This window comes from Cucumis melo, chromosome 6 (assembly GCF_025177605.1).
Source record: "Cucumis melo cultivar AY chromosome 6, USDA_Cmelo_AY_1.0, whole genome shotgun sequence".
NCBI lineage: Eukaryota > Viridiplantae > Streptophyta > Magnoliopsida > Cucurbitales > Cucurbitaceae > Cucumis > Cucumis melo.
Window position 1 is genome coordinate 9415979 of NC_066862.1, and position 11460 is coordinate 9427438.

At 37.9% G+C, this 11460-nt stretch overlaps 1 protein-coding gene across 1 annotated transcript; it reads left to right on the forward strand.

Moving 5' to 3' along the window:
- Nucleotides 1–778: 778 nt before the first annotated feature.
- LOC127150004 (uncharacterized) lies at nt 779–1923 on the forward strand. Its single transcript, XM_051086630.1, has 4 exons — nt 779–956; nt 1041–1371; nt 1454–1694; nt 1795–1923. Exons 1-4 carry the CDS (start codon nt 779–781, stop codon nt 1921–1923), a joined length of 879 nt encoding a protein of 292 aa, XP_050942587.1.
- The last annotated feature ends 9537 nt before the right edge of the window (nt 1924–11460 follow it).

An 11460-nucleotide genomic window follows, 5' to 3' on the forward strand; every position in this document is an offset into this window, starting at 1 on the left:
TAGGTCATATATATAAATATGTGTGTCGAAAAACAAAAAGGTGATCGATCATATATATATATTTTCGGTGAAAATCGTTAGAGTACTCTTTGCGGAAGATTGATAGTGAGATTGATTGCAGAAGCTACAGGTACGAAAAAGTATTACGATCTGTTGTTTATGGGATCATTATGTTAATCTAAGTTGAATCTTATGATGAGTAATGAAAAGGACGAATCAGTGGTTCGAGTGATCACAGTAATCTTTAAAAGACTATGAAGATATCGTCGAAGAGATTCACTCATGCATGAAGTCAGATATCATTAAGAAGGATTACTCGTGCATTCAGGGGGAGTCTGAAGTCTGAAGTTAATAAGCATGTTAAATAGTCATATAGTTGAATAGAGTCATATGCTGTATCGATGTATATTAACTAAGTGTGAATCATATCTGGGTTGTACGCAGCTTCCCAGACGTAGTCAACATCGATCGAACTAGGTTACCAAAGTTTCTTATTTTATTCTCTTCTGCTATCCCTCTAGCTATTGCAACAGTTATTTACTTTTGAATTAACTAAAGGTGTATTTGATTATCTCACACTATTTTTCAATTGGTATCAGAGCGCGTTGCAAGATCATGGAGATAATCAGAGAAAGACCTTCAGCATCACGACCTCCTGTACTTGATGGTAAAAATTACTCATACTGGAATCTTCGTACGATATTCTTCATCAAAACATTAGATGAGAGAGCATGGAGAGCTCTTGTGGCTGGATATGATCCTTCAATGATTACTGTGGATGGTGTATCTGCTCCAAAATCAGAAGTTAACTGGACATATTGAAGAACAAGCATCAGTTGGGAATGCTAGAGCTTTAAATGCAATATTTAATGGTATCGATCTAAATGGTATCAAACTTATAAACTCTTGTATTACAACCAAAGAAGCATGGACAATATTGGAAGTTGCTTATGAAGGTACTACAAAAGTAATATCAAGACTGCAGTTAATAACTTCAAAGTTTGAAGCCTTGAAAATGTTTAAAGATGAATCTATTTCAGATTACAATAAGAGAGTTTTGGAAATTGCTAATGAATTACTGTTGCTTGGTGAGAAAATTCCTGAATCTAAGATTGTGCGCAAAGTACTACGATCGTTGCTAGGAAAATTAGACATGAAAGTCACTACCATAGAGGAAGCACACAATATAACTAAATTAAAACTAGATGAGTTATTTGGGTCTCTGCTTACGTTCGAGATGGCTATATCTCATAGAGAGAATAAGAAAGACAAAGGGATCACTTTTAACTCTGTCTATGAAGAAGAGACAACAATAAATCAATCTGATAATGAAGCAAACATGAATGAATCAATAGCTCTTCTAACAAAACAGTTCTCTAAAGTAGTTAAAAAATTCAAAAAAAAAATTGAATGCTACAGGATCTAATGCTCAAAATTTGAGTAACTATTGAAGAAATGGTGGTGAGATCAATACAAGAAGGTATAACAAAGTTTCGAACAGGAGTGACAGTGACGATGGAAGGAAAAAGGAGGGTGAGGGAAGGTTTTTCAGATGTAGAGAATGTGGGGGAGTTGGTCATTATCAAGTTGAATGTCCCACATTTTTAAGAAGACAAAAGAAAATTTTTCGTGCTACTTTGTCAGATGAGGACATTGATGATAGTGAAGAAGATAATGGCATGAATGCATTCACAGTAGAAATTAAAAAAAACCGATTTTAGAGATGAAAGTGAATATTCTAAAGAAAATTGAGATAAAGAATTAACGTTTTAGGAGCTGAAGGTACTGTGGCAGGAAGATTCTGAAGCCAGAGAAATACAAAAAGAAAGAATTCAAGATCTTATGGAAGAAAATGAACGATTAATGTCTGTCATATCATCTCTGAAGTTAAAATTGAAAGAAGTCCAGAATGAATATGACTAGACAATAAAGTCCGTAAAGATGTTAAATTCTGGGGTTAAGAATTTAAACTTAATATTAAATTTAAGACATATTAGTTCAAGTAAATATGGTCTTAGATTCTAATCTCTAGGTCCATTAAGTCCCCTTCCTAGCTCATAAAGAGTAATGAGATTTATTTATATTGGTTGTAATTTGAAATGTTCAAATTTACTTTGGAAATTAATATAATGTATGTTGATACATGATAATATAAAGTTTATATTTTAATTAGACTTTATTATATAAATTTAATTTTGGATATGATTCAAAATTATATTATGAGAGAATAAAATATTTGAATGAGTTCAAATATTAATTTAATGTGAATTAGATTCATATTAAAACTATAGGTAAAATCTAATTTGTATGTGATACATATTAAAACTATAGGTTTTGAGAGAAATTTACATTTGAATATGATTCAAATTTTGGATTAAATTAAATATAAGATATTTAATTTAGAAATTAATTAATTGGAGAATTAATTAATAGTTTAGTTTAATTTGATTTAATTAAATTAATTAAATTAAAACTATAGGTTATGCGAGAGATATTCATTTAAATATGATTTAAATGAAAATATTAATTAAATATGTATTAAATATTCATTTAATTAAATTAATTAATTAATTTAATAATTATTAATTTAATAATTATTAAATCAATGAATACTATGCCTTGTATCTTTAATGAGATCCCTAAAGAATAGGAACTTATTATATTCTTAGAGATAATTAGAAAGATTTCATAAATATAAGAGAATTCAAATATTCATTAATTATCTTCTCTAAAATATATCTTCTCTTTTAATTTAAAAGATATTCTTTTAGACAAACTACACTTCAACAAACTCCCCCTTTTGTCTAAAAGGAATTTCTTTTCTGGTTCAACAATAGCAGCACCACAAAGTCATTTTATTCATTCGCAGCTGTCAGTTCTTAGTAAAACAGATGTCATTCCATTCAAAAGACATTTCAATTTAGGAGACAAAAGATGATTTTATCCAACTACATCTGTCATAAAAGAAAACTACAGTCATCTACAGAATAGGGCCAGAACATTATCCATTTCTGCCTAAAACCAACAAAAAACATCTCACAATATTTCTCTCAGTACATTCACTCCCCCTTTGAACTTGAAAAGTAATGACATTGACCAGATGGTGGCTGCTAATGACTAGTAGATGACATCAACCTCTAACCGACGTTCAGACAACAGAGTGATGGAGTTAGTCAGTGCACGAGATTCAGCAGTCAAGGAATTAATAATGCGGGTAGCTAACTCACGATCCACATAGAAGCCTTCAGCAGAGTCATCCCAGTCAGTAGTGTCAAAAATATGTGGGCCTCGAGTTGGATGCACATCATGGTCAATATCAGGCACATGACTGCCTTGAAAGAGTCTGTAGCTAAGTGCAATTGTCTTAGGTTCAGGTCCAGGAGCATCAGATGCAGTAAGCACCGCTCCATTTAGATGAAGTAGCAAACTAGAGAACGACCTCGGAAAAGCAATGGGAACCTTGACCCCAAACGACCCAACATGCCTCAACAAGTGATTATAAATGAAGGCACCCGTATCTACTTTATCACTATTGCAAATTTGATACAAAAATGTACCTAAGGCAGCAGATTTGCTTGAGGCATGTGAGGAAGGGAACCAATTGGCAATGCCAATCTTGTACAGAATGGCATACTTGACGCTGAGAGCAACTGCAGAGATTCTATTCACATGCCATGTGGACAAGGTCCCTCCAGATAAGACATTAGCTAAAACCTCAGTAGTAGGACATGATGAAGAGCAGTCAATATCAACATTCCTTCAGAAGATGGTGCAATGGGATCATCAGTAGGAGGAGGAATGTCTTCAGGAGGTATCTCAGTCTGGTTAAAAGAAGCACACTGTAACGACCCAACTTTTCCGGACTAAGCTGAGGTCACTACCAAATATCAAAACTCGACCATTCAACATAAAATTTAAAACGGACCAGATACGATTCATTAAAACATTATAAACCTTACAAAAGACAGTTTCGGGCCCTATTTTTAAATAATTCAAAAAAAAAATCACAAAATAAAATGTCAAGTCACCAGTCCAAAATCACAGTCAAAATATTCTGACAAAATACATAGCGGAAGCGAAAAGAAAACCAGACGCGTCCATATGGCCTTCACGCATCCTTCCTGCCTCTCGTCGGTCTGCCCCTCGCTGTGCCCCTACCTGAAAAGTTAAAGAAGAAAAAGGGTGAGTATAAACATACCCAGTAAGGGACCCACTACTGGGCCCGTTAGGGGAAAACAGTTAACTTCCTATTCGGGGGTACCCTACATATCAGTCTAGTGCTCCCGAAGGGTGCACATATCAGTCTAGTGCTCCCGAAGGATGCACATATCAGTCTAGTGCCCCCGAAGGATGCTCATATCAGTCTAGTGCTCCCGAAGGACGCACATATCAGTCTAGTGCTCCCGAAGGACGCACATATCAGTCTAGTGCTCCCGAAGGACGCACATATCAGTCTAGTGCTCCCGAAGGACGCACATATCAGTCTAGTGCTCCCGAAGGATGCACATATCAGTCTTGTGCTCCCGAAGGATGCACATATCAGTCTAGTGCTCCCGAAGGATGCACATATCCGTAAGGCACACTACCCCATAGATGAAGCTAACCGTTACCCCTCAGTCCAAACTAAACTGTCTACATCAATCACATCCCAACGGCATTCATATCACAGTCCCGCCATAGGCTTTATCAGTCAGATAGTATAAGTTTAAACATCTACACCCTCAGTTGCTATATGCATTACCGATTCGCACACCAATAGGGAAAACCCTAGGTCCAATCGACTAACCAACCAAAACCGGACTCACGGTCCATCCCCGTCCAAATTCCATAAACCACATCCAGACTAGTGTCTTACTACATACTGAACCGTAACTTTAGGGTCCATCAACATAAATTCTCAATCCACAAATAGCAGTCACAGTATATTTTCATCAGACAAAATATAGTATCAGTACTTAACAGTCAACTTGCATACAGATATTCAGTACAGTCACTAACGTGTAATCCCCTGTGGATTACTACGGTTTTAGCCTGGACTCGGGGTCCAGTAGTAGGAAAACCCTTACCTGATACTCGGTTATGCCTCTCGATTGAATCCACGCTCAACAGATCAACCTAAACGAAAACACAACGGTTTTAGTTGATGACGTTAGTAGCAGTTGTTTTAAAAAGGTTATCCGTTGACTTACTCAAGGAAAGGAAGCTATCTCCAACCAGGTCTGCCGCGGAACCCGAGAACTTAAGCGTCAACTCTGTACTACCTTCAAGGGAGAAAAGTAGGGCCACATCTTAATCCAACATTCAAACTCGAATCGGACGAGGTAACATTAGGGAATTCATCAAAACAACCCTTACCGAAGACTCACCGTGAACCGAAGTGGAGGAAGGAAGGCTTAGGTGGCTCGGCTCGGCTCGGCTTGGACTCGGCTCGGCTCGGCTCGGCTCGGCTCGGCTCGGCTTGGCTCGGTTCGGCTCGGCTTGGCTCGGCTCGGTTTGGCTCGGCTCGGCTCGGCTCGGCTCGGCTCGGCTCGGCTCGGCTCGGCTTGGTTCTCGGCTCGCGGCTCGGCTCACTCGGCTCGCGGCTCGGCTCACTCGGCTCGCGGCTCGGCTCGCGGCTCGCTCGGCTCGGCTCACGCGGCTCGGCTCGCGGCTCGCTCGGCTCGGCTCACGCGGCTCGCTCGGCTCGGCTCACGCGGCTCACTCGGCTCGGACTGGAAGCGGTTTCGGGTCGGGTCAGCTTGGAACCGGATCGGGTTGGACGAAAACGGCAGCCACGGTTTTGAGGGTTCTCTCTTCCGGCGAACGACGGCGGTACGATGGGGGCTGCAGCAACCGGCGAACCTCACGGTGGCGGCGTCAGCTGGGATCCGACGGACGACGACGAAGGGACGGGATGCGGCTGCTTGCAAGCTTTCGCTCGGACTGACGGCTGGCGGTGCGGCTTGCGGATGGTGGCTGCGGCGAACGTCCGGTGAGGCTAAGAACGCCGACGGGGATGGAGAGGATGGGTGATGGACACGCGTGCGGAAGAGAAGACGGAGACGGAGAGGAAGAGATGGTGGCGGCTGCGGCTTGAGGAAGACGAACGAAGAAGAAGAAGAAAAATTTGGAGGGGGGGCTCGCGCGTCTCCTTAGGGTTTCTCTTCTTCTTCTTTTTTTTTTTTTTTTTTTTTAAAGTATATATATATATATATATAAATAATAATAATAAACACATATATACATGTAATAAAATAAATAATAATAATAATAATAATAACCTTAAATATAATAAAAATAAATAATGATATATATATATATATTGAATAATATTAATATAAATTTATAATAGAATATTAATATTAATTAATTATAATAATATTAAATAAGAATATTAATATTTATTTTAAATAAAATAAAAGAAAATATCAACATTAAAATTGTAATAATAATTCCCGATAATAATAATCTAATCAATATTATATTATTATTTTATCGTTTTACCAAAACTCAAATTTCCGAACAATTTACTTAAAATGCTAAAATTTTACCTCGAACGTCGGGGCGTTACACACACTGATCATCATTTTGAGAACCACCAGTCTGTTCCTCACGTGCAGCAGTAGCGATTTCAGGAATGTGTGCAGGCACCGCATCCGGTTACGAAGTAGGTAGTTTCGAACGAGGAGGGTAAACAGAGGGAGAATGATCTGAAGGTATAGCTGGTGAGCGTCAAGGGTCTCCTAGAGTTGGAATGAATACCCCTTCGGTTGATGAGCTCTCTTGAGAGTGAATGGAACTCGGGGGATCAGAAGGGAGTCTCTCGGCTGTAACTGGCCCTTAGGGTTTCTTTAACAATCGGATTAACGGAACATTATCCTGATCATCTGAATCCATATCTGATACAGTGGCCTCAGAAGCTCGATGTGCATGCACAGCAGGATAGACTGGATCATCAGACTCCCCGACTTCAGGCACTGCCTCAGAACGTAAAGACTCCTGCAACCTACTAGAGGCTTCACCCTGCACTTTCTCAAACGGAAGCCGATAGGGTCTCCAGGGAGGAGTGCTCCATAAACGGCGACCTCTAACCCTTGCATGTTGTACTGGAGGAGGCGAAGAGGTGATGACATTAGGTGCATCTTTAGTCTGCTTAGGCATATAAGACCCCTTGCGAGTCACCAAAATGTGTAACGACTTAAGATGATCTCAGTTTAAATAGCCAAAATAGAATTCAAATAGTCAGAAATTAAACATATGAATGAAAAGAAGAACCCCATCAGCCGAAAAGACCTCAATTTACTCCGAAAACGGCGCTGAGAACTTGAAAGATTTGAAACGTAGAGACATGCACCGTCTTTATAGCTAATCACGAAATTAAGTGCGACACACACCTAAACCAGCACGTAAGTATTCGAATGAGCTAGCATCCAAGTTTTTAGTGAAGATATCAGCTAATTGTAAATTTGAACGAATATTATCAAACTTGATTACTTTGTCTTCAACTAATTCTCGAATAAAGTGGTGTCTTATATCAATATGCTTAGTTCGACTATGTTGAACGAGATTCTTAGATTTATCAATTGCACTCATATTGTCACAATACAACGTCATAGTATCCTAATCGAAGCCATATTCAAGCAGCATATTTTTCATCCAAATCAATGGTATACAACCACTACCTGCAGCTATATATTCAGCTTCAGCTGTAGATAAAGAAACACAGTTTTTCTTCTTACTTAACCAAGAGATTAAATTGTTTCTCAAAAAGAAGCAACATCTAGACGTACTTTTACGATTATCAGCTGAACTTGCCTAGTCAGCATCACAATATCTAATTAGAGTGGAAGTGGTATCATAGGAATACATCATTCCAAAGTCACTGGTCCCATGAACGTATTTAAGAATTCGTTTAATAACTTCTAGGTGAGTGATGCGGGGATCCGCCTGATAACAAGCACATATTCCCACAGTATAAGCTATGTCAGGTCGACTTGTTGTTAAGTATAATAGGCTGCCTACTATACTCTTGTAAAGTTTGTGATCAACTTCAGCACCTTCAGTGTCTTTTGCAAGTTTAACATATGTTGCAGCTGGAGTCCGCTTATTTCGAGCCTGTTCCAAACCAAACTTTTTGACCATATTCCTGGCATACTTTTCTTGTGATATGAAAATGTCATCATTTTTTTGCTTAATTTGAAGTCCCAGAAAACATGAAAGTACTCCAACCATGCTCATTTCGAATTCTGACTGCATAATATTAATGAAATTATTTACTAGATCTTGAGGAAATCCTCCAAAAATGATGTCATCAACATAAATTTGAGCCACCAACAGTTGGTCAGATTTCCTGTGTATGAACAAGGTCTTGTCAATTTCTCCTCTGGAATATCCTCTACCTCTCAAGTACACAGTTAGCCGGTCATACCAAGCTCTCGGAGCTTGCTTTAGTCCATATAAGGCTTTGTTGAGCTTATACACATGCTTCGGGTGCTCGGAATCTACAAAACATTTTGGTTGAGCAACATAAACCTCCTCATTCAAGTACCCATTTAAGAAGACACTCTTTACATCCATCTGATACAACTTAAATTTCTGTATGCATGATATGCCCAGTAAAAGTCGAATGGCTTCAAGTCGAGCTACAAGAGCAAATGTTTCATCAAAGTCAACACTTTCAACTTGAGTATACCCTTGAGCTACTAATCTGGCTTTATTTTTTGTCACACATCCAGTTTCATCAGTCTTATTTTTAAATATCCATTTGGTGCTAATAACGTTTACACCTTCTGGCTTTGAGACTAACGTCCAGACATTGTTTCGTTTAAATTGCAGTAGCTCCTCTTGCATAGCATTTAACCAATACTCATCCTTGAGAGCAGAGTCAACAGTCAAAGGTCCAATGGTGGAAATATAGCATGAGTCAACAACCATCTTCAAATAGTCAATCTTATCTTTCCTTCTGGTCTGCATCCCAACTGATGGATCACCTATGATAAAGCTTGTTGGATGATTTTTCTTTACATGAGCTGACAGAATTATCTTAGATTTTTTATTGATAATTTCTTCTGATGATTTTTTCAAACTTTTGCCTGGACCGTCGAATGAATTATCAGCTTTAGACTCTTCCACAGTACTCATAGTTCTGACTTCAGACATGTTTGAATTCTCATCTTCCTCATCATTCATCTGTTTGATATCAGAATCGAGATCATTTATAACTACATTGATTGTTTCCATAACACTGTTGGATCTGTTATTGTAGACTCTATAGGCCCGACTGTTTTGAGAGTACCTGAGAAAGATTCCTTGTTCTGACCTTACATCCCATTTCTGACGGTATTCTCGGTCAGCTAAGATATAACATGTACTTCCAAACACAGTGAAGTATTTGACATTTAGTTTTCTCTCTTTTCAAAGTTCATAAAGAGTAACAGTAGTTCCAGTTCTAATAGTAACTCTGTTATGAATGTGACAGACAATATTTACAGCTTCTGCCCAAAAACATAAAGGTAAATTTTTGGCATGTATCATAACACAAGTCATTTCTTGTAATGTCCTATTCTTTCTTTCTACTACACCATTTTGTTGAGGAGTTATCAGTGCAGAAAATTCATGGTGTATTTCTTCTAACAGACAAAAACTGTTAAAGCCTTCATTATCGAATTCTTTACCATGATCACTTCGGATTCTTGTTTCTTCTTCCCTTTTTTACGTTGTAGCTTCAAACACAGATTTTTGAATATTTCAACTGTATCTGTTTTTCCTTTGAGAAAACAAACCCAAGTGTATATTGAGTAATCATCAACAACAACCAGCACATTCCTCTTACCTTCAAGACTTTCTGTTTGCATTGGACCCATGAGATCCATATGTGACAGTTCCAAGACTCTATTAGTATAACATTCTTTCAAACTTTTATGAGTAGACCTTGTCTGCTTGCTAATTTGACAGTCTCCACAGAAGAAGTTTCCATTTACGTCTAAATCAAGAATTCACACAACTGCTTTATTTTTAATAACTTTTTCCAATCCTCTCATGCTGACATGCCCCAGCTTTCTGTGCCACAGCCATGTTTGATCGGATCTTATCAACTAACAAGTGTCAGACATATTTGAATTCCAATGGTAGGAAATATCAGCTTGTCATTTACCAATCATGCAAATTTGATTTTCTTTATTCATGACAACACAACCAATATCATCAAAACTAACTTTGTAACCTTGATCACACAGTTGACTTATACTGATCAAGTTTGCTTTTAGTCCATCCACATACCTAACATCGTTCAGTCGTGGTAGATCATCCTTGTCTATGTTACCTTTAGCTATAATTTTTCCTTTTGCACCATCACCAAAGGTAACATGTCCGATGACACAGTCGTTTAAGTTCGTAAAGTAGGATCTATTTCAAGTCATATGTCTGGAGCACCCACTATCAAAATACCACGCATCATCTACGGTCTGAAATATGTAAAGGCAATCTTACATCTTTCAACAGATTTAATTCTCCAAACCAAGCGAGGTTGACCACGGCTTCTATTCCAGTTTTTCTGTTGACATAACTGATCTCGCCTTAATTTATAACAAATTGACCTGATATGACCTTTTCGACCACAATAGTAACAAGTTATCCCAAGAGATTTAACTGGAATCCTGATGCCAGTCTCTATATGAATCGTGTCATATTCAACTCTCACTGAGGCAAGGATAAACTTGATTTCTGATGTAGCTTTAGAACTACTTGCAGAGACCAAAAATCCCAACCTATATCTATGAGAGCCATTATGTCCAGCTTTTAGTATTGAATCTAGATTCTCCGTTCCTGAATTTAGCATTTTAACGGATTTTAAAATTTGATCATTCTCATTTTAAACCTCTCTTAATTTTAACTTCAGAGAAGATATTACAGATATCAACCGTTCATTTTCTTCTAAAAGATCTTGGATCCTTTCCTTTTGTATTGCCCTAACTTCACAATCTTCTTTCCATAGAGTTTCAAGCTTCTCAATTGACAATTTATCATTTTTACTTTCTACCGAACATTCACTATCATCATTAGTGTTCTCATCAGTAATTCGTACTGCGAAAGCATTTATGTTGCCATTATCATCTCTACTATCAACAGATTCTTCATCTGACAGTGTGACACGAAAGTTTTTCTTCTGTTTTCTCAGGAATGTGGGACATTCTGCCCGATAATGACCAACTCCTCCATATTCTCTATACCTGAAAATCTTTCTGTCACCTTCCTTTTTCTTAAGATAACCATCACTTCTTCTATCAGAAGTTTGAACATTCATACCTGTGACATTCGGATTTTTTAAATTTCGAAGGATGTTTGTGAATTGTTTGGTTAATAAAGCTATTGACTCATCCATGTTTGCTTCAATATCACAATCAACCTCCTCACTTACATGTGCGAATTTAAAAGCAATTCCCTTGCCTTTCTTACTTTCTTTATTAGCAGTGGCCATCTCAA

Bases quoted from the DNA above. Each gene is read 5' to 3' on its own strand.
- LOC127150004 (XM_051086630.1), top strand. From the start codon at position 779: ATGGTGTATCTGCTCCAAAATCAGAAGTTAACTGGACATATTGAAGAA. The intron at 957-1,040 runs GTACTACAAAAG...AATCTATTTCAG, and splicing joins ATTGGAAGTTGCTTATGAAG to ATTACAATAAGAGAGTTTTG. The intron at 1,372-1,453 runs GTTCTCTAAAGT...TAACTATTGAAG, and splicing joins ATAGCTCTTCTAACAAAACA to AAATGGTGGTGAGATCAATA.